Source organism: Setaria italica, chromosome IX, assembly GCF_000263155.2.
Source record: "Setaria italica strain Yugu1 chromosome IX, Setaria_italica_v2.0, whole genome shotgun sequence".
NCBI classification, from domain to species: Eukaryota; Viridiplantae; Streptophyta; class Magnoliopsida; order Poales; family Poaceae; genus Setaria; species Setaria italica.
Window position 1 is genome coordinate 2,324,148 of NC_028458.1, and position 21,256 is coordinate 2,345,403.

Genomic DNA, 21,256 nt, shown 5'->3' on the forward strand with positions numbered 1-21,256 from the left:
GTCTCATTGTCTCATGGTAGCGAAACAAACCTTCCAAGTACTTCAAGGACTTAAATACTCTTTAATAGACGAAAATAAAAGGATTTCGACTTTCGATAGTAACATCATGTTGGAGCCATTCCATTTGAATTGGCACTTTCTCCATCGTGACTCGTGGGAAGAGACATCAGCAATAATTCACCTTGGACAATTTATTTGTGAAAATGTATGTCTATTTAAATCACACATAAAAAACACGTGCGCCAATGCTTTTCAAGGGAACTTATTATGCTTATTTCCTTCGATAAAGCATTTCACTCTTCTACAGGTCTCCGCAAAGTCGTAAGACCATGTATGGGAGCTTACGCCTGCCCAGTGCCAGAAGGTCAAGGAAGTTGGTGAACTGATGACAGGGAACCCAGCGACGAAACCCGATGAACGCGCCGTAACTATAATGGTCCTAAAGGTAGCGAAATTCCTGTCGGGTAAGTTTCAACCCGCACGAAAGGCGTAACGATCTGGGCACTGTCTCGGAGAGAGGCTCGGTGAAATAGATATGTATGTGAAGATGCGGACTTCGTGCACCTGGACAGAAAGACCCTATGAAGCTTTACTGTTCCCTAGGATTAGCTTTGGGCCTTTCCTGCGCAGCTTAGGTGGAAGGCGAAGAAGGTTATAGAAAAATTAGGAGGAACCTAGAATTAGAGTCTTATGGGCAAGGACACTATTGCACCGATTGCGGTACAATAGAGTTGTAATTCACTGGTTATTCCGGATGCTCGCCAAATCTGAAAAAATCCAGAGGTTATTTGGATTCCTCGGAAACCCCCGCCTCCATCACCATTCAAAATTTCTTGCCCTACTATTGGCCAAACTACCTGAGCACTGGTGACAGTTATTTGGATTCCTCGGAGATCCCCGCCTCCATCACCATTCAAAATTTCTTGCCCTACTATTGGCCAAACTACCTAAGCACTGGGTCACGGAGACAGGGACTAAAGTTTAATCCCTATCCCATCGAATGTTAGATACTAATTAACCAATTGCATAAATGAAGAGTAATTCGCGAGACAAATCTAAACTATTAAACCTAATTAGTTCATAATTTAACCATGTGTTGCTACATTAAATATGTGCTGATCATGGATTAATTAGGCTTAATAGATTTGTCTCGCGAATTAACCACAACTTATACAATTAGTTTTATAATTAGTCCACATTTAGTCCTTCTAATTGGTATACAAATATCCGATGTGACCCGAACTAAAAATTAGTCCATGGATCCAAACACCCCTTACTCGAGCTTTGTGACGGATTACCCAACACAAAAGCGACAGATTTACATTTGCCAAACATTAGGGAGAAGGGCATTCAATCGTTACACAATGCCATGCTCAGAATCTTTTTCCTGCATTACATGGTAGAGACCTACACCAAAATTGGTCACAAGACGAGAGCCGAAACGCCCACCCCAAGCCTTGACCTTGAACATAGCAACACAGTTTCTGCACAAACGAAGGCTCGCTACTCATCAGATGGTACAGAATAGGGGTGCCCATGTCCGAAATCATGAACCCTTCAAGTCTGTCAGGGCGGTCTTGGTGGCAGCAGAAATCACAGCATCTGAAGCATTGGGCAGGTAATAGTATTTTCCTGTGCAGAGTAAGACAAAAGGTTGCATTCAGGTCTTCAGGACAGTTCGGCAGGGGTTAAAGAATAGTTTGCAATATTTCAAAAGGACAAAAAAAAAAGAAAAATGGTGTCAAAACTCAAAAGCATTTGATGGATTTGCCATTCCGAATGTACCTTGGGCAACCCTTGCAATTTCCTTGGCAAATCCTGTAGATACAAACTTGTTCTCAGTGTCAATGACAAGAAGCGACATTCCTGCCTTGTATATTTTGCCAGCCACCTCAAGTATCTCATCCTTGGAAGAGATAAATAAATCATATTAGCCTTCAATAGTCTACATAAACTTCTAAAAGAAAGCAATTTGGAATTGGTTTAGACCACAGTGGAAAAAATTGAAAAGGCAGTTACACTATCCCATCATTGTTGGAACTTGATACTTCCCATATCTTACTACTTCGTAGATATTAGCAAAGCAGTAGTACCTTTAATTCTTGAGTAGAAGGTCTTGGTGCATCTGAAGCAGCAGCAGCTTCTGGATCAGTGGACCTCTTCAGTGATACATTAGCTCTTCCATCGGTGATTGCAACAATCATAATTCGTCCGACATCCCCACTCTTCTCAGCATTCAAACCCACTCTGACAGCCTTGAAGAAGAAACCACTGTAACATCATATCATGCATAGCATATAGCATACTTCAAGGCAATGCTTAGTTCTTACTGTACTGAGACCATGAGCTAAGGGAGAACCACCACCACATGGTAGCTTCTCAAGACGTTTCCGGGCCATTGCTATAGATCTTGATGGTGGTAGCAAAACCTCAGCATAATCTCCACGAAAAGGAATAATTGAAACCTGAGACAGATGACAAAACGCAAGGATAGGCCGGTCAATCTAAGCATTGATGGTATACAAACTATGCACCTGACCACAAACACAATAAAGGATGTACTATATCCAGTGGGAAGCACAATTCGAGGTGACTCACAGGGTATGCACCATGAAGTAAATGTGTACCTGATCTCGGCTGGTGTAGCTTTCCGCAAGCAACTTCAATGCCGCACCTTTTGCATTTTGCATACGATTCAGAGCCATGCTACCACTAGCATCCACAACAAATATGACCTGTCAAGAAGTAATTCCGACCAGAGGAGCTGTTAAGTCTCATGAGTAGGCTACCACTCGACAGCCATGTTTGCGCCATAACCAGAGCAGACAAAAGCAAACAGGTAGTATAATGCGTTGTATTGGACTATCACAAAACACGCGAGCAATATAAATTACAGAGCCCCATAAACTGCACAAGTAAACGTGCAGAGAATAAGTGACATACCAGAGCACCTGCTTTTCGAGCCATTCTTTTGGCTCTCATGTCAGTCTTTTCAACAAAAACCTTTCTTGTCTTGTCGTTATCTTTCGCTTTGCGCAGTTTTTGGTATGGTGCGGCTGCTCTAAGCGTGGCATCAACAGCTAACCTCCTTACTGGACCCTACAACAGAAATAATTGTTTAGACTGGAGGCCATTTTGTGACAAGGGTACCAATCTAAAGGTAAGCAAGGTATACATGAGAAGAATGCAGTATTGGTGCTTAATTTAGCACTAAATGACAAAATAGACCAAGAACGTACCTTTGGAAGCATAGGTTTTATGTATCGACCCCTATCTTCTGAGAATATGACATTCTTTGCTCGCCCAGCTTTTCCTCGCCGTCTCTGTGCTTGCTGAGCAAAGAAAAGGAGCTTATCATCTACTAAACCACCTTCAGCATCAAATATGAACTCCTCAGGTATCTGCTGGTCTTGTTGTTCATTTTCTTCCTCGTCATCCTGTCCAACAAAACAGTTATGAGCTATAAGAAAACAAATGAAAAAAGGGAGCAAGTTTTTTTTTTCAACGCAATAAATCAACCTCTTGGTCATCCTCTTCCTCCTCATCTTGGTCTTCTGAAGAATCTTGATTTTCTGGAGGTGGTGGGGGTGGGGGTGGGGGTGGTTGCTCTTGCTGTTGATCTTGTGGGTTATCAGATAGTATTGAGCGAGGTAGAATGACTAGCTCTACCTGCAAGTAGGTACCAGGCGTGTCAAATGTTAAACTTGTTGATTGAACACTTCGGAATTTTTCGCACCAATGATGTGGCCTACACAATGCTACTTGCTAATTTGTTTTTTATTCATTTGCAGTCAAGTAAAGATACAAATATCTTGAAACAAAAAGGGGGTTCAAGCTATGAATCAAACAAATACGTATTGCCTAAATTTCCGGGAGGTATCTTACTGCATTACAAAATGAAGAATTCATAAGCATAGGTATACTTAACAGCTTTCTTGAGGTCATCCACAAATACTTTTTCACGTCCTTCCATAGCAGCAAGGCATTTTGCCACTCGAGCAGCATACAACTCAGCACGGTGCCCCTGCAGGTAAGTGTCACAAACTTGTATGTTTTGAATTAAGATTATACCACGTAGACGTCTGGATTTAGCATTACTCTTAATGAATTGGCATTTATATCCAAACAAACATCGTGTTGTAAAAAGAAAAGAAATATAACTGCACAAAATTGCATGATCCGCACCAGTATAGTGGATAGACAACAGTGCAAGGCCGTATGACATGAGGGTTTGGAAATAAGCGCCACTGGACATCAACTATTACTACCTACTATTCGACAGCATAAGGTAATAGCAGATCTAGGTTGTGAATACAAGTAAACAGAAGAACATGGGAGCAATTATACACAGAGTAAGTCATGATGTGTTGTATAGAAGAATGCATTTTAAGTGCTACAAAGTGTTCAAAGTCAAGTAATTCTGATATGATGCATCAAGGTCCAACAATTTAACTAACCTGACAGCCACCTCGTATAGCTTCCATGACAAGATATTTGAGCTGCTCTGTGCTAATATTAACATCCTTCAGATACTCTCTTGCCAAAATTATCTGTGTGACCATGTGGTCCCCTTGTGAGATGAACGGTACATAACAAATTTCCAAATCAAATCTAATGTAAAATGTTAAAACCATATGCAAATAGTAGAAATCCTACTTTTGTACAGATGTCCTAAAATCATAGCTATCAATTAGTCTAACATTACTGTCATATATAAACTATCTTTTTAGAAGCAACAAAATCTAGTGCGTGAAAAAAAGAATGAAAAATGTTCACCATTATGAACTTATGCAGTACATCGTTTCCAGTTGAAAATGGTCAGCAATCAGCGTTAACATATCGCACATACAATTGTTGCCTTGTTGGTGATAGAGCGATGGCTGATAGAACTAACATTCTAAGGCTTTTAAGTTATATTTAAGAACTTTGTATTACAGCAAAGTTGCGTGTTTACTCTTTTATATGGAGTGCTAACTTGTTTTAGTCAATAGTGTGTGGTTCAGAGGAAAATTACACGCGGTCCCATCATTTCATACATCATAATAGCAGTCCTAGGTGCCACATTCTTTTACCAATCCCTTCCTATTTGTTTTAACATCATGATTACAGAACATTTTCTCATGCGCTAAGACACCAATAAACTTATAAATTCTTACAATTTAAAGTCCTGCATTATGCCTAATATATTTATATGTTTTCATATGGCCGTTTGTTTCTCCCTTGTAACCATGTTTGTTCAATAGCGACCATTCTGATGAGCCCCAAATATATTACAAGAACTGATTTGCTAAATACCCAATGGAATTCAGAGAATTGTACTAGTCAAAAGAAAAGGCAAGAAAGAGAAACAAAAAAAAGAACCTATTTGTTGATTCGATAAATGAATACAGCTACAAGCCTAGCTAACTATCTTCATTATTTGGTACCTGAGTTTTTGCAACTTCAGTTTCTTCTTCCACCATTTTGAAAACCTCTTTGCTAGACTCCTGAAACTGTGTTGCAATTTCCACGGCTGCAACGCGGTCATCAAAACTCATTGGAAGATCAGCACTGCAACAAGAAACAGTATGCTAATGAGAGAACTATTACCTATGGTAGTTCAAGGATCACGAAAAACTCCGTTCTGTTTGACTCAATCAGTCCACGATAAATAAATAGAAAACAAAAACTTGCAACCAATCTTTCAGTCTAAAAGTACCTTAAATTAATTGCAATACGATCAAGTAAGTGTTCACGTACAGATCCTTCCTCCGGGTTGTAAGTAGCAATTAAAAGTGGTTTGCAGGGATGACGAAAGCTAATGCCCTCTCTTTCCACAATGTTAACTCCCTCCGTCAAGACATTCAGAAGTAGATTGCTTATGCCATCATCCAACAGATTTATCTCATCAACATAAAGAACACCTCTATGAGCTTCAGCAAGAAGACCAGGTTGAAACACAGTAGTCCCTGATCTCACAGATGCTTCAACATCAACTGATCCAATGAGCCTATCCTCAGTCACACCAAGTGGGATCTGTCAAGAGGAACCAGCAGCATTGTTAACGTTACAACGTTGTGGAGAAATAACACAACAATAAGTCAGTATTGTATACCTGCACAAAAGGTGTTTTAACAATCTCAGTTTTGACATTACCATCAGCATCATATTGAAGACGATCAGCTAAACCATCCTCCCATCTGCCATAATCGGAACTCAATGAGATAAGCTGATATACATTTCAGAAACAAAACAACAAATGGCCCTAAGAGATTGTGATTCAACTAAAAAAATTAGTAAGAACACTTGGTAGCATGTAAGACTAAATGGATCAGAAATAAATAATATAATTTGAATGATGAAAGAAGGAATCCTTGCAGCACTGTTACATAAAGTGTTAAAGGACATTACTCATCTGGGGAGTTAGGGTCCGCATTTGCTATGGAGCCAACAACCACTTCGATGGGTGGAAGCATAGCATGCAAGCCACGAGCCATCACCGTCTTTGCTGTCCCACGCTTCCCTGAGATGGCAATGCCTCCGATCTCACGGTCAATCGCCCCAAGCAGCAGAGCGGTTTTGATAGCATCCTGGACAGCGACATGATCCCAAAGGTCACAACCAAACACAGAATTTTAAACAGTTCATACCTCAATGCAGGAAACGATGGCAGAGAAGTATGCAAAGTTTGAAATTAATTTTGTTCTTTTATTAGCAAAGTATCACTCTACATTAAATCCTGATGATGTGCTTAATGTTTCCACAGAGACATATAGGCAATTTAAATGTTCTGCGTGTGTTTAGCTGGCCCAGTTAGGTCTTAAACCTTTGCTACGGCCACCATTCAATTTAAAACAGCATTGGTATATCCACACTGACTAGGCTATAGTTGCCGCTAGCACCATAATCTTAACTAAACACAGACTTGAATAGAAACGATACCAAGGCCAGTTAATCCAATTCATTATCGATAACGCCAGCAGCACTTGATTCTCTCAACGAAACGCCTCTAGCCCACTAATCCGACCACTCGGGAGACAGTACTGCCACTAGTCCACTACCATTAATCGACCACGCAATCAGCCGCACCCAGATACAGCAAAAGTGGGGAGAGCAGCGCCTAAGTTCCTCACCTGCCCTACGACGGCAGCCAAGGGGAAGTACTCCCTCCCGTACCCGCGGGCCGCGCCGCTCTTCGAAGCAGTGGGGATGGCGCCATTGGTGGAGTCGAGGACCTCGGAGGCCGTCGGAGCCACGGCCGCGAGGCGGGACTCCCGCAGCCGGGCGGCACGGGAGTGGAGGGGGACGGCGGCGGAGGATGAGGGGAATGACGTGACGCGGCGGGGCGGGAGGTGCGGGAGTGAGGTGGAGAGCGCGGTGGCCGTCGCCATGGAGGGCGGTCTCGTGCGTCAGCGCCCGCGTGTGTGGGCGTGCTCTATCGTCTCTCTTATCCTGGTTTTCCAACGGGAATCGCATCGACGCATCTCGGCCGTGCGTTCGGCACGGCAGTTTTGAACGAAAGGGCCCACTACCAAAGGTCTACTTGGAATGAGTATTTGGAATTGGATGATGATGAAAATTTACATCCAAAACGCAAAAGGTGTAATGAATTCTAGTAAAATATATTTAAGTACACAGAAACAATTAGCTATTTATCATTTAGTGCCGTGAGGAATATAGTAATCATTACTAGTGTGAAACCATGAATATCATGCCATTTTTTAACGAGTTTGCTCAAGGAGTGGTAAATTTTGACAATCTTAAGGGAGTATGGGTATAGTAAATTAAGAGAAAAAACACCACAGGTTCTCAGAAGTTCATGCTATGGGGTGTTTGGTTCCTTGAGCTAAAGTTTAGTTCGTGTCACATCGAATCTTCGGAGGCTAATTAGGAGGACTAAATATGAGTTAATTATAAAACTAATTGCACAGATAGAGGCTAAATGACGAGATGAATCTATTAAGCCTAATTAATCCATCATTAACAAATGGTTACTGTAGCAACACATTATCAAATCATGGACTAATTAGGCTTAATAGATTTGTCTCGTCGTTTAGCCTCCATCTGTGCAATAGGTTTTGTAAATAGTCTATGTTTAATACTTCTAATTAGTATCTAGACATTCGATGTGACACGTGGTAAAGTTTAGGGGTGGGAACCAAACACCCCCTATATGATATGAGGTAAATTGTTGCTAGACGAACCACTTTAATTCATGGGGCAGTTATCAAGGTTGAAAATTTAGTAACTTTGTCTACTGGTTTTCATGGTGATGAAACTCTTCTTATATATGATGAAACTCCTTCTTCTCTCTCTTCATAATAACCTTGCCACGTCAGCGAAATTGTTGATGTGGTATGTTATTTAATGGTCATGAAATTTCTAATGGAACCTCCACTGAGACTAGCCCTAGGAGGATTTGGCAGACGCTTTGACACTCAACGATGAAAAGATTACATCACATCCTTTTCAATGGGTGTAGTGTCATTCTTGATGGTTGACGTCATAACAAGCACGTGCTTCTAAGTAGATAAAATTTGCTACAGGACATACAAAATGACGTCAGTTTGCTGGAGGACATCATTGACATACTATAGTTTTATGCCAATTTGCTGGAAGATAACAGCCCAATTAAAATAATATTTCTGAGCTGACCAGGAGAGAGAAACAGAGTAAAATGGCCACTTTGCTCTCTGGCCCACTTGTCAGATTCTTCCTCCTCCCTCCCCTTTCTCTTCTTCCTTCGAATCCTACGCCCTGCCTTTCTTCCGGCGCCCCATGCTCCGACCCGACCCTGTTCGTGTGGCACCGCTAGCACCCACCAGCCCGTCCTGCCTGCATCCCTACTGAGCAGCCTCGCACCCCTCCCGTCCAGCAGCACCGCGCCAGCGCTGCGCCTACTATGCTGCCGGCCGACCTACGGCCGACCTACCTAACCACGATTGGCCGCATCCCATCCGTGCGTGCAAGATTGTTGCTGGACGAAGCCCAGCAAAGGTGGAGCACTAATTGAGCTCGAGTAGCACGACCCCAAGTTGGATTAAGCTTCTCCGCTCTCAAATCTTGAGCTCCTGATCTTGGATTTAGTCCACTCTAATTGCCTCGCTGCTATTCCTGGTGAATGGTGATGTTGCTCTGTCTCTCTCCATCAAAGATAGCATCCTCCACGCCTCCTCCACCTGGTGAATGGTGATGTTGCTCTCTCTCTCTCTCCATCAAAGATAGCATCCTCCACGCCTCCATCTGATAGAGGGAAAAAAAGATATGGAAGGGAGGAAGAAGAGTCTGACCAGGGGGGTTAAGGGTAAAAATGATATTGCATCATCCTTCTCTTACCTTCTTAGCCTATAAATATTATTTTATTTGAGACAGTGTCTTTCAGCAAATTAGTGCAAAACACAAAACGTGATCAATGATGTCCATCAGCAAATCATCATCCCGTAGCAAATTTTGCCTTCTAGAGCAACTCCAAGAGGCCGCTAATCTTACCCCAATACTTTTTTTAGAGAAAAAAGGAGAAAAAACGAACTCCAACAGTCCACCCAAATCTTCCCCAATTTTTTAGCAACGCTAAAAAACATCCCTTCACCCCGCATATTTTAGCGACGTGCGGCCTTCCCCCAATCCCCCCGACCTCCATTCCCGCGCCCCCTTTGCACGCTCCTCTCCCGGTATTGGTTCCAGTGGCGGCAGCGCTGCTCTCCCGGCGGCGCCCTCCTCTCCCAAAGGCGGCGCTCCTCTCCCGGTGGTGTCCCGGTGGCGGCCCTCCTCTCCCGGCGTATATGAATAAATAAGGTGTGAGACTCCGGCCGGTGTCCCGCAGCAGGTCTGAGGCACCGTCTCCCACGTATGCACGCACAGCAACTCCATGCACGCATGGCGTCGGCGGCCTGTGCGCCTGGGTGCTGTCGACTAGAGCCACACCACATGCCATGCTCATGGCCGTGCATCAAAAGGCTGGCAGCTGATAGATTAATTGATGCTTTTTTGCCCAGAGAACCAAGCTGAGCATAAATTGGACGCCTCAAGGTCAGATCCATTGAGCCGTGGATGCGTAATGGAATCATTGCATTGCATGCGATGGAAGGAAAATTGCAGGCAAGGTAGCGGCGGCGAGCTTGCAGGCAAGAAAAGGATTCGCGTCGACCTGGAGCTCGAAGCGGAGGAATTGCTATACGCAGTGGAGGAATTTCTGTGCACATCGATGGAGATGCTTCGGTGGACAAGAAGTAGAGGAAGATAAAGGGGAAGATAGATGGACTCGTCCTCGATCGAGTCCAAGAACACAAGGCAGATCTGGAACTCGACACCGGCGAGGGTCTTCTGGTCACGGTGGTGGGAAAAAAAGCACGGATCCTAATGAGTCCAATACGATGACGTGGCCTGTTTTGAATTATTGGGGGTAATTTTTAGCGATCTGCTGTGGGCTGATATATTTGTAGGGGAAATTTTTTTTAGCATAGCCCCCAATACCTCGTTTTGGGGGAGAATTTTTTAGCATACTCTTGGAGTTGCTTAAGTATATCAATCTCTCAAACTACGTACTATTAAATTCCACGAGTTTTTGGCACGATGTATTTTCTAGGATAAATCAATTCTAAAAATGGCCCGGAGGCTGGAGTATCGATATGCGTATCTTTAAGGGTGTGTTTGGATACTAGGGGCTAAATTTTAGTAGTGTCACATCGGATGTTCGGATGCTAATTAGGAGGACTAAACATAAGCTAATTATAAAACTAATTGCAGAATCCTATGCTAATTCGCGAGACGAATCTATTAAGCCTAATTAATCCATCATTAGCAAATGATTACTGTAGCATCACATTATCAAATCATGGACTAGTTAGGCTTAATAGATTCATCTCGTGAATTAGACTCCATCTATGCAATTAGTATTTCTAATTAGCATTCAAACATCGATATGATAGATGCTAAACTTTAGTAGGGTGTATCCAAACACCCCTTAAGTCTCTGGGTCAAAACGCGAATATCCTGTGAAAATCAGCCAACCACTTAAAACATAATACTACTTCGTATCTTGCTCCTTTATTATATCATATCTTGCTCCTTTATTATATCGCAAATAAGGCTGTCTCCCTCCTTGTAGCTTGGTATGCTCACCAGCAATATCCATGTGCTACAGCCACATACGAAGCATGGATTCTGTTTTTCAGGGGGACATGATTGCATGAACACTGTTTTAATACCATTTCAATGTCAGCACAAGACTCGGTAGCTCGATAGCACAAGTTGGACATGTGCGTCGGTGCCTTTCGTACGTGCACTCTCTCTTTTTTTCTGTTGTTGTACATGAAACAGTGACTGTTCCTCGTGTAACACCTGCTACACCGACAAAGCGACGCTATCTTTGTCACGGAAAACGCTCAATGAAAAAAAAGTGCATTCCGTCAATGGTAAAGTTTGCTTAGAGAGGAACACCGTGGGATGCGTTCCAGCGTTAGATCAACGGTCGTGATTCAAGTACTCAAGTTCAGCTGGAGCTAGTTTTTCACCCAAAAAAAAATAAAAAAATCAGTTGGAGGAGCCGATGACTAGGCAGTGGGTACTCTGACTTGACGGTGAGTCCGTGTGCTCCCGAACCTCTCGCCCTATCCGACGACTCCTTCCCGCAAAAGCAAGGGAGCAAGCAACAAACAAACCGCCCGTTCCCTTCTTCCTCTTCTTCCTCTGAAAAAAGGCGAGGAGACAGAAGCAGCCAAGTGATCCGTTTCGTTCATCCATCCATTCCCCTCGCGCCACTGAAATTCCCCGCCCAATCTGACGTCGCCATATCCTCTTCGCGCCATTAATCTATCATTGCGTCCACGCCTGCTCCACGCCTCGCCCGCCCATCCCCCCATTACTTCCACGCAAGGGCTTTCTTTTTTGCAATACCTCCAGTCTGATTGATTGGTTCGGCCAAGACTGTCGGAAGCTTGTGCTTAGTTACTACTCTTCCTTTTCATTTTTTTCCCCATTTCCATTTTTGAGGGTTTATTTATTCCACCCCCCACGCTTGCATCTTTCTTATGCGTTCTGAGTCGAGGCTCTTGCGATTTCTTGATCCGCCATCCTGCGCTGCTCAATTCCGATTCTTTTTGTTCGGATTTGAGTAGCTGCGGGGCTTCGGCGATCACTTGATTGGTTTCCCCGATTCCTTTTCCTTGTTTATCCCCCACTTGTGCGAATTGGGGATTCTCAACCGTTTGGTCTCTGGGATATTATTGATCTGGAGTCGAAGGAACCCCGATTTTTTGGGGGGCTCCGGAGAGCTTAGCTCGAGATAAAACCAGTTCGGGGTTCTGGTTTCCTGCTTGCCGAGCTCATCGAGATCACTAGCTCCACCTGCCAATGGACGAATCCGGGGAAGCAAGCGTCGGCGCCTTCAGGATCGGGCCGTCGACGCTGCTCGGCCGCGGGGTCGCGCTCCGCGTGCTCCTCTTCAGCTCGCTGTGGCGCCTGCGGGCGCGCGCGTACGCCGCCATCTCGCGCGTGCGCACCACGACGGTGCCGGCAGTGGCGTCCTGGCTGCACCTCAGGAACACCCACGGCGTCCTCCTGATGGTCGTCCTCTTCGCGCTCTTCCTGAGGAAGCTCTCCGGCGCGCGGTCGCGGGCGGCGCTGGCGCGCCGGCGTAGCCTGTGCGAGAAGGCCATGCGTCATGCCGGCACGTACGAGGAGTGGGTGCGCGCCGCCAAGGTGCTCGACAAGATGTCTGAGCAGGTACATGAGGCGGATTTCTACGACGAGGAGCTCATCAGGAGTAGGCTTGAGGAGCTCCGCAGGCGGAGGGAGGATAGGTCGCTCCGGGATGTGGTGTTCTGTATGCGTGGTGATCTCGTGAGGAACTTGGGGAACATGTGCAATCCTGAGCTTCACAAAGGCAGGCTTGAGGTAATTGACAAAGTTACAGCTTCTGATTCATGCCCGCTGACTAGTAGCTTAATCCGTTTTGTAAATGATTATGGTAATGAAGATGTTAAACATCTCTTGCTTCCAACAAGGAATTCAGCATCACCAAACATTTCTGAAACATGGTTGATCTGTCGTGATGCAGGTTCCTAAGCTTATAAAGGAATACATTGATGAGGTTTCTACTCAATTGAAAATGGTGTGTGAATCTGACGCTGACGAGTTGCTGTTGGAAGAGAAGCTTGCCTTTGTTCAGGAGACCAGGCATTCCTTTGGGAGGACAGCACTACTCTTAAGTGGGGGTGCCTCACTGGGGTCTTTCCATGTAGGTGTAGTGAAAACATTGGTTGAGCATAAGCTTTTGCCTCGGATTATAGCAGGATCAAGCGTTGGCTCCATTATATGTTCAATCGTTGCTACCCGAACTTGGCCTGAGATTGAGAGCTACTTCATAGATTCATTACAGACCTTGCAGTTCTTTGATAGGATAGGTGGAATTTTTGCAGTGATGAAGCGTGTCACCACTTATGGTGCACTACATGACATTAGTCAGATGCAAAGGCTTCTGAGGGATCTCACAAGTAACTTAACATTTCAAGAGGCTTATGACATGACTGGCCGTGTCCTTGGGATCACTGTTTGCTCTCCTAGAAAAAATGAGCCACCCCGCTGCCTCAACTATCTGACAGCACCTCATGTTGTTATCTGGAGTGCTGTAACCGCCTCTTGTGCATTTCCCGGGCTCTTCGAAGCTCAGGAACTGATGGCAAAGGATAGATTCGGCAACATAGTTCCCTTCCATGCACCCTTTTCCACAGATCCTGAACAAGGTCCTGGGGCCTCAAAGCGCCGGTGGAGAGATGGGAGCTTGGAGATGGATTTGCCCATGATGAGACTCAAGGAATTGTTTAATGTAAATCATTTCATCGTGAGCCAAACTAACCCTCACATTTCCCCACTCCTCCGAATGAAAGAGCTTGTCAGAGCCTATGGAGGCCGCTTTGCTGGAAAGGTATGTTTGTGACCATATTGAGTTGGGATGAGGAACCTTTGATTGTGTTAGTCTTGTATCTTATGATGTGGTTTATCTTAGAATGCAGGTCTGTAGTTGATGTTGTAAATGGTTATTTTTATTTTCTTGAATTGTAGTTCAGCTTCAATATTTCCCCGCATGCTGCTAGACTGTTCGTAGTTATCATCTCCTTCATTTATGCAGTATCTGGTAGGATTGAAGTGTTTATTCAGTGGTATGATAGGACTAATGAAGTTAATTCATAGATGTCCAACAGATGTTCTGTACTTCTGTTACAAATACTTGTGCATACATTTTGTCTAATGGTGTCGGTTTTATATCTTCCCTTAACACTGGTTTAGTTCCAGGAATTGCTCTCTTACAAATTCAATTGCAGTTTGTGTTTTTGCTAGGCATAACATTGATCTATCTGTGTAGCTTGCTCGTCTTGCTGAGATGGAAGTTAAGTATCGATGCAACCAAATTCTAGAGCTTGGTCTTCCAATGGGAGGACTTGCAAAGTTGTTTGCTCAGGACTGGGAGGGTGATGTCACCATGGTTATGCCAGCAACAGTAGCTCAGGTATTGTTCTGAGTTCTGAGTAGATTATTTACGTGAACCACAATGCTTTGAGTTCAAGAATTTTCCCTCACATCTCTCCAATTTTCAGTATTTGAAGATTATACAGAATCCAACATATGCGGAACTTCAGATGGCTGCCAACCAAGGCCGCAGGTGCACATGGGAGAAGCTCTCTGCAATCAGAGCAAACTGTGCCATTGAACTTGCATTGGATGAATCGATAGCAGTTTTAAACCACAAACGGAGGCTAAAAAGAAGCATTGAAAGGACAGCGGCTTCCCAGGGACATTCTAACTATGTTCGACTCAAAACACCAAGGAGGGTACCATCATGGAACCGCATCAGTCGAGAGAATTCTTCAGAATCTCTCTCTGAAGAAATTTCTGCAGTTGCTACTTCATCCACGCAACAGGGTACTGTTCTTGTTGTTGGCACACCCCCTTCAGAATCTCTCTCTGAAGAAATTTCTGCAGTTGCTACTTCATCCACGCAACAGGGTACTGTTCTTGTTGTTGGCACACCAAATACTTCTCACCACGTTCGGCGCAATTCTCATGACGGAAGTGAGAGTGAATCAGAAACCATTGACCTTAATTGCTGGACCAGAAGTGGTGGGCCTCTGATGAGGACAGCATCTGCTGACAAGTTCATCAGTTTTATCCAAAATCTTGAGACTGACACTGATTTCATTAAGCCCTGTACTCTAGAGGGTGAGACTACAGGCATTTTGTCGGAATCTACCTTTCCAAACGACCCATGCCCAAACAATAGTTCTAGAGTTACTACACCAGGCACAGAAATTTCTGAGACCGAGTCATACAACACTGTCAACACCAGAGGTAGTCAAGCTTCTACTCCCACAAGCATCGCTGTTTCTGAAGGAGATTTGCTGCAACCTGAAAGCACTGCTAACGGTATTCTACTTAACATCGTGAAAAGAGATGCTCTGCATGCTCAACATGACAGTGTAGCTGAATTAGCCGAAAGGTCCTTGGCTGAAGCATATGTTGAACCTTGTGGCGCCATCTCAGGGTCTGACTCTACTGAAGATAGCAAGGATGCAGCTGACTCAAGCAATCCCTCACCTGATAATGCTGATTCTGTAACTTCACATCAATTTTCAGCTGATGATTAGATTCTTGATTTTGAAAGGTCATGATATAGTTCACTACAGAAACGCTGTACAGGAAAATTGCTCTAGCTCAATTAAAAGAGCACGGGTAGCATATATGTTATGTCAATGTTAGTATTGGCATCTATATTGTGTGTTGCAAGTATGATGATGTACTAACACGATGTGCCCAAGTATTGGAAGAGCAGTTCTTATATTTCATTAAGTCTCATCGCGAGAAAGTTTATCTGATCACACGCTGCTGGAAATTAATTCTTGCACATTCTCATTGATCATACACACGAATTCGGCACTGTTTATTTCGAAGGTCCAATCAGTTGCCCTACATTCATGTACCGGGCTCATTAGTCTTGCGGACGCTTAATCTTGCTACAAATATAGCACATGCCACATCTCGGAACAGCAGTGCCAATACTCGCAGAGCAGAGCTGGCATAATGCTGCGAACAGCTTTGAACTAATCCTCGAACGGTTTCAGGTTATGGTTCACGGCTGTGAAGCCACCGTCCACCGTGAGGTTGAGCGCGCTGACGTACCTCGCCTCGTCGCTTGCCAGGTAGAGCACCGCCTCGGCGACGTCCCTGGGCATCAGGTCGACGCCCTTGAGGTTGGCCTCGCCGCCGACGAAGGCCAGGAAGTCCTTCAACGCGTCGTCGGCGCGCGCGCCCTGCGGCAGGTGCGGCATGGACAGCGCCGTGGGCACGGCGTACGGCGAGACGCAGTTCACGCGCACCCCGTGGCGCCCGAGCTCGCCGGCGACGCTCTTGGTGAGGCCGGCGACGGCGTGCTTGGACGCCGTGTACGCGTGCGGGCCCATCCCGCCGATGACGCTGGCCACGCTCGCCAGCGACACGATGGAGCCCCGCTTCTGGGGGATCATGACGCGCGCCGCGTGCTTCATCCCGAGGAACACGCCGTGCACGTTGATGTCGAACACCTTCCGCACCTCGGCGAAGTCCACGTTGCGGATGTCAGTGACCTTGCTTCCCGTGATCCCGGCGTTGTTCACCATGACGTCCAGCGAGCCGAACCGCTGGGCCACCGCGTCGACGGCGGCGCTGACTTCGTCCTCGACCGTGACGTCGCAGTGGACGAACATGACGTCCTGGTCTCCGAGGGCGTCGCGCAGCTGCTGGCCGGCTTCGTCCTGGATGTCCGCGATGCAGATCTTCGCGCCATGCTCTCTGAAGAGGCGAACGATGGCTTCACCGATGCCGGTGGCACCACCGGTGACGAGGGCGACCTTCCCTTCCAGCCTGTGCTTCAGAAGGAAATCACGATCAAATTTGAAGGACAGAGCACAGTTACGCATTAAATGCCAGAAATTAACTATCATTTTCCAGATGCTGCAGCTCCGTACTATGACATTATAATTGGATTTAGTGTCAGATTCATCAGAGATTTCTAATTCCAACATCCCCGGTCGACTGTATGCTGATGTCTACTGCAACTCTGGAACAGTGGAATGGTTAAGGATACACTTGGCACACAATCCCTCCCCCCTCTCCCAAAAAAAAAACTTGGGTGACTAAAAGATAAGCACAGTTCCTCGGTCCTCGCATCACACTCCACTAAAGGAGAACTGTTACTTTGCTTGGGTGGATTCTTCGATTCATCCAATTTTGCAGCGAAAAGGTGGAAACTCGATCAAGATTTTGCAGCATCAAATCGGCTAATCGGCAATGTTTTCCTTTACAAGTAGGAGTCAACTGCGACAGCAACCGGGCTGTGCAGCAGACAGCAGAGAAGCCACGGACTGGGGGAGCAACCGGGGCTGTGCAGAAGGGAGGCCATGGATGGGGAAGGGAAGAGCAAGGCACGCACCGCTTCGCGGAGGATGAGGAGGACGGCGAGGAGCTCGCGGCGGACATCGTCTCGAGATCGGAGCCTGCCTCCGGCGTCGCCGAATCCGGTGCGCGTCGTCGTGGCGATAGCGGGGAAGATGGGTGGGTAGGCGAGGCGAGAGCCTGCTGTGGTCGCTCAGTGGAGGTCGCAGTAGTGTCGCACTCGCACATGTGGGATGTGGCACATGGGCCGCCAGTGAAGTAGGCCCATTCGCCGTCTATGTTACCAGCGCCACTCGCGTAGCGCCGATGGGCCCGTTGGATCGAAGGAATTACATGCACCCCGACCTAAATTTTTCACGGAAGTCAGCACACAGCTACCGAAGAAGAAGTGAAGAACAGGCATGCTCCCTCCGTTTCAAATTAGGGGTGTTTAATACTAGGTGCTAAACATCGGATGTTCGGATACTAATTAGAAAGATTAAATATGAGCTAATTATAAAACTAATTGCAGAACCTCTGTGCTAATTCGCGAGATCAATCTATTAAGCCTAATTAGTTCATCATTAGCAAATAGTTACTGTAGCACCATATTGTCAAATCATGGACTAATTAGGCTTAATAGATTCATCTCACGAATTAGACTCCATCTGTGCAATTAGTTTTGTAATTAGCCTATGTTTAATACTCCTAATTAGCATCAAATACCCGATGTGACAGATGCTAAACTTTAGCATGGGGTATCTAAATACCCCCTCAGGAGTCATTCCAACTTTCTTTCTTATAGAATTAAATTATTTTATATTTGATCAAAATTATAGAGAAGATCATAAAAATTTATAGTGACAATGCTCCCAGAATTGGCATAGTGATTAATGTTGCTAACAGCTTGAGTTAATCCTCGAACTGCTTCATATCATGGTTCACGGATGTGAAGCCACCATCCACCACGAGGTTGAGCGCGCTGACGTATTTCGCCTCGTCGCTGGCCAGGTAGAGCACCGCCTCGGCGACGTCCTCGGGCATCAGGTCGACGCCCTTCAGATTGGCGGCGCCGCCGGCGAAGGCCAGGAAGTCCTTGACCGCGTCGTCGGCGCGCGCGCCCTTTGGCAGGTGCGGCATGGACAGCGCCGTGGGCACGGCGTACGGCGAGACGCAGTTCACGCGCACCCCGTGGCGCCCGAGCTCGCCGGCGACGCTCTTGGTGAGGCCGGCGACGGCGTGCTTGGACGCCGTGTACGCGTGCGGGCCCATCCCGCCGATGACGCTGGCCACACTCGCCAGGGACACGATGGAGCCCCGCTTCCGGGGGATCATGACGCGCGCCGCGTGCTTCATGCCCATGAACACGCCGTGCACGTTGATGTCGAACACCTTGCGCACCTCGGCGAAGTCCACGTTGCGGATGTCAGTGACCTTGCTCCCCGTGATGCCGGCGTTGTTCACCATGACGTCCAGCGCGCCGAACCTCTGGGCCACCGCGTCGACGGCGGCACTCACGTCCTCCTCGACCGTGACGTCGCAGTGGACGAACATGACGTCGTCGCCACCTCCGAGGGCGTCGCGTAGCTTCTGGCCGGCCTCGTCCTGGATGTCCGCGATGCAGACCTTCGCGCCATGGTTTTTGAAGAGGCGAACGATGGTTTCACCGATACCGCTGGCACCGCCGGTGACGAGGGCGACCTTCCCTTCCAACCTGTGGCTCGGAAGGAGACACACGATCAAATTCAATACGGTAAAACCGTAAAAGCTATTGGCTATATGGCTGATATGTTTTCTTGAGAGTAAACCTGTGGTTTTACCCTTTTGGATTTAATCACTTTTGCTCCCATGCAGAATCCAACTTCACTTTTACTCTCAAGAAAACATATCAGCCAGAGAAAACGAGACCCAATCGTTATTTTGGATCCCCAACTCTGGACTACTATTGGAGTTGGATTTGGTTCAGATTCACCAGAGAAAACGAGACCCAATCTGATATGTTTTACAATCAAATTCGACTTGACAGTACTCAAATCTGCGTAGTTTTGACTTGATCGGAAATGGGAAAAACCACACTTTCCACCCAAGTGCCCAACCAGTTGCTGGGGGTGTGCTGTGCCTGTGCTGTATCATGTACAAGTGTAGAGAGGAGGAGAAGGAAGGAGCAAGGCACGTACCGCTTCGTCATGGAGGAGGAGGATGGCGAGGAGGCAGCGGCGGACATGGTCTCTCTGGATTGGATCCTCTGCCTCCGGCGTCGCGAATTCGATCGGTGCGCGGCGAGACGGGAGCGTCAGAAAAATCTCCTCCTCTCCTTGTGTCTCATCTCGCACGGCTCATGTAAAAGCAAGTCACGGCCGTCCACGCTAGCTGCACCAATTGCGCGGAACCGGACAGTTGACGACCGCGACGGCGCATGGCTAGCGTCTCGTGTGTACAGCCAAGGCCGCACACACCGCATCGTCGCCGAAATCCGGTGCGTCTCGTCGTGGCGAGAGCGAGAGAGAGAGATGACCATATGGGGGAGAGGGACGTAGGAGAGACGAGAGAGTCGGAATCCCAGGGCCCAGGGGAGAGCTCGCCTGCCTCTGGGTGTTTGGTTTCGTGACGGCACAAGTCACAGAGCCGGGCCGGTGATCGTAGTCCTCCATCGACGCCGACGCCAGCTTGGCCGGTGGCAAAGAGTCTCGTGCGTGTGCGTGTGACTAAACAGCGCTGCCGTGATTCCCAGCACTCACGCACATACTGTAGGATGGAATTTCAGGTGTCAGCTGCTGGCACCTTTTAGCTTTTCTGAGTTTCCAGAGCTCAACTAGGGCAGTAGCGCAGTAGTAAGGTGGAAGGGTCCTCCAATGATGGATTTAAATTTCGAATTACAAGTACAAGCAACATGGGCTTTAAGAAATCCTTGGAACCAGGATGTTATTAAATTTCTTTCCCTGTTTCTTTTTTTCGTTGCCTAAAAAACTCTCAATTTCTTTTTTTAAAAAAAATACACCTTAACAAATCCCAATTAAATGATTATATGTATTTTGTATTTTTTATGAATTGTAGTAAGGAAGTGTTTTAATTTTTTATTTTCACATGAAAGGCGCAGAATCATAATGCTGTGATTCGTAAATCTACACAACTTATAACAAGTCAAACTAACGTACTCCAGTTTTGTTAAGTTGCACCACCCCAAGTTTTGTTTTTCTTTCAGAAACAAGAATGAGTGCTAGTAGAAGTAGTAATCTTCGTTGGAGGTTAGGTTTTAGAAATTGTTTAGCAGTGGACAGTGATGGCCTTAGTGGTGGTCTTGCTTTGTTTGGGATGAATCAACAAATGTTTCTTTGCTCTCCCACCCAGGGAGAGCGCTATATTGATGTTATTGTCGCTGAAGATCCCAGTAGTGTTCCGTGGAGGGCTACCTTTGTGTATGGCGAACCAAGAGTAGAGAAGAGGAAGGATATGTGGGAGCTGATGCGCTCGTTATGTGGTGAATGGCTTGGTCCTTGGTTAGTATTAGGTGATAGCCGTGTGGCAGTACGAACACTTCTCCGAATCTCCACGCCCAGAAAAGCAAATGCTGGATTTCAGAGAGGTGTTAAGTCATTGTGATTTGAATGACCTGGGGTTCTCGGGTCTCCCATGGACTTAGAACAATAATCAAGGGGGAGCAAGGAATGTGCGTGTGCGACTGGATAGAGGTGGTGCTACTTCGGAGTGGTTAAACCTGTGGCCGGATGCGAATGTACAGCACCTTACTTCGTCACAATCTGATCACAAGGCGATACTAGTGTCAATGAGTGCGATAGCAGGTGCTGCTCATAACAAGACTTTCAGGTATGAAATTATGTGGGAAAGAGAGGAAAATCTGGGGTTGATCATCAAG

General features: G+C 46.2%; 4 protein-coding genes and 1 long non-coding RNA gene across 6 annotated transcripts; 2 read left to right on the plus strand and 3 right to left on the minus strand.

The window, feature by feature from the left end:
- Nucleotides 1–1,233: 1,233 nt before the first annotated feature.
- Nucleotides 1,234–7,409, minus strand: LOC101755926 (magnesium-chelatase subunit ChlD, chloroplastic). Its single transcript, XM_004981259.4, has 15 exons — nt 7,113–7,409; nt 6,391–6,569; nt 6,095–6,179; nt 5,699–6,015; nt 5,427–5,550; nt 4,458–4,550; nt 3,929–4,024; nt 3,520–3,669; nt 3,240–3,437; nt 2,944–3,099; nt 2,628–2,735; nt 2,331–2,465; nt 2,094–2,255; nt 1,786–1,906; nt 1,234–1,632 (listed from the first exon to the last, which is right to left on the minus strand). The coding sequence occupies exons 1-15, from the start codon at nt 7,368–7,370 to the stop codon at nt 1,547–1,549; spliced, it is 2,268 nt and encodes a 755-aa protein (XP_004981316.1). The 5' UTR covers nt 7,371–7,409; the 3' UTR covers nt 1,234–1,546.
- Nucleotides 7,410–8,557: 1,148 nt separating this feature from the next.
- Nucleotides 8,558–10,549, plus strand: LOC111255798. The gene is made up of 2 exons (XR_002675760.1): nt 8,558–9,805; nt 9,975–10,549. It is a non-coding gene; the product is annotated as an uncharacterized LOC111255798 (long non-coding RNA).
- A 1,031-nt stretch (nt 10,550–11,580) lies between these two features.
- LOC101756741 (triacylglycerol lipase SDP1) lies at nt 11,581–15,822 on the plus strand. 2 transcript variants are annotated; one of them, XM_022823122.1, is made up of 5 exons: nt 11,581–12,873; nt 13,037–13,903; nt 14,342–14,485; nt 14,574–14,898; nt 14,983–15,822. In XM_022823122.1, exons 1-5 carry the CDS (start codon nt 12,331–12,333, stop codon nt 15,618–15,620), a joined length of 2,517 nt encoding a protein of 838 aa, XP_022678857.1. In that variant the 5' UTR covers nt 11,581–12,330; the 3' UTR covers nt 15,621–15,822. The 2 variants fall into 2 exon arrangements, with proteins under 2 accessions (XP_022678857.1, XP_004981318.1); XM_004981261.2 differs by having other exon boundaries at nt 11,583–12,873; nt 14,574–15,822.
- Nucleotides 15,823–15,859: 37 nt separating this feature from the next.
- LOC101756331 (zerumbone synthase) lies at nt 15,860–17,750 on the minus strand. Its single transcript, XM_004981260.4, has 2 exons — nt 17,441–17,750; nt 15,860–16,872 (listed from the first exon to the last, which is right to left on the minus strand). The coding sequence occupies exons 1-2, from the start codon at nt 17,629–17,631 to the stop codon at nt 16,074–16,076; spliced, it is 990 nt and encodes a 329-aa protein (XP_004981317.3). The 5' UTR covers nt 17,632–17,750; the 3' UTR covers nt 15,860–16,073.
- A 444-nt stretch (nt 17,751–18,194) lies between these two features.
- On the minus strand, nt 18,195–19,868 carry LOC101757665 (zerumbone synthase). The gene is made up of 2 exons (XM_004981264.2): nt 19,560–19,868; nt 18,195–19,096 (listed from the first exon to the last, which is right to left on the minus strand). The coding sequence occupies exons 1-2, from the start codon at nt 19,604–19,606 to the stop codon at nt 18,295–18,297; spliced, it is 849 nt and encodes a 282-aa protein (XP_004981321.1). The 5' UTR covers nt 19,607–19,868; the 3' UTR covers nt 18,195–18,294.
- Between the last annotated feature and the right edge of the window lie 1,388 nt (nt 19,869–21,256).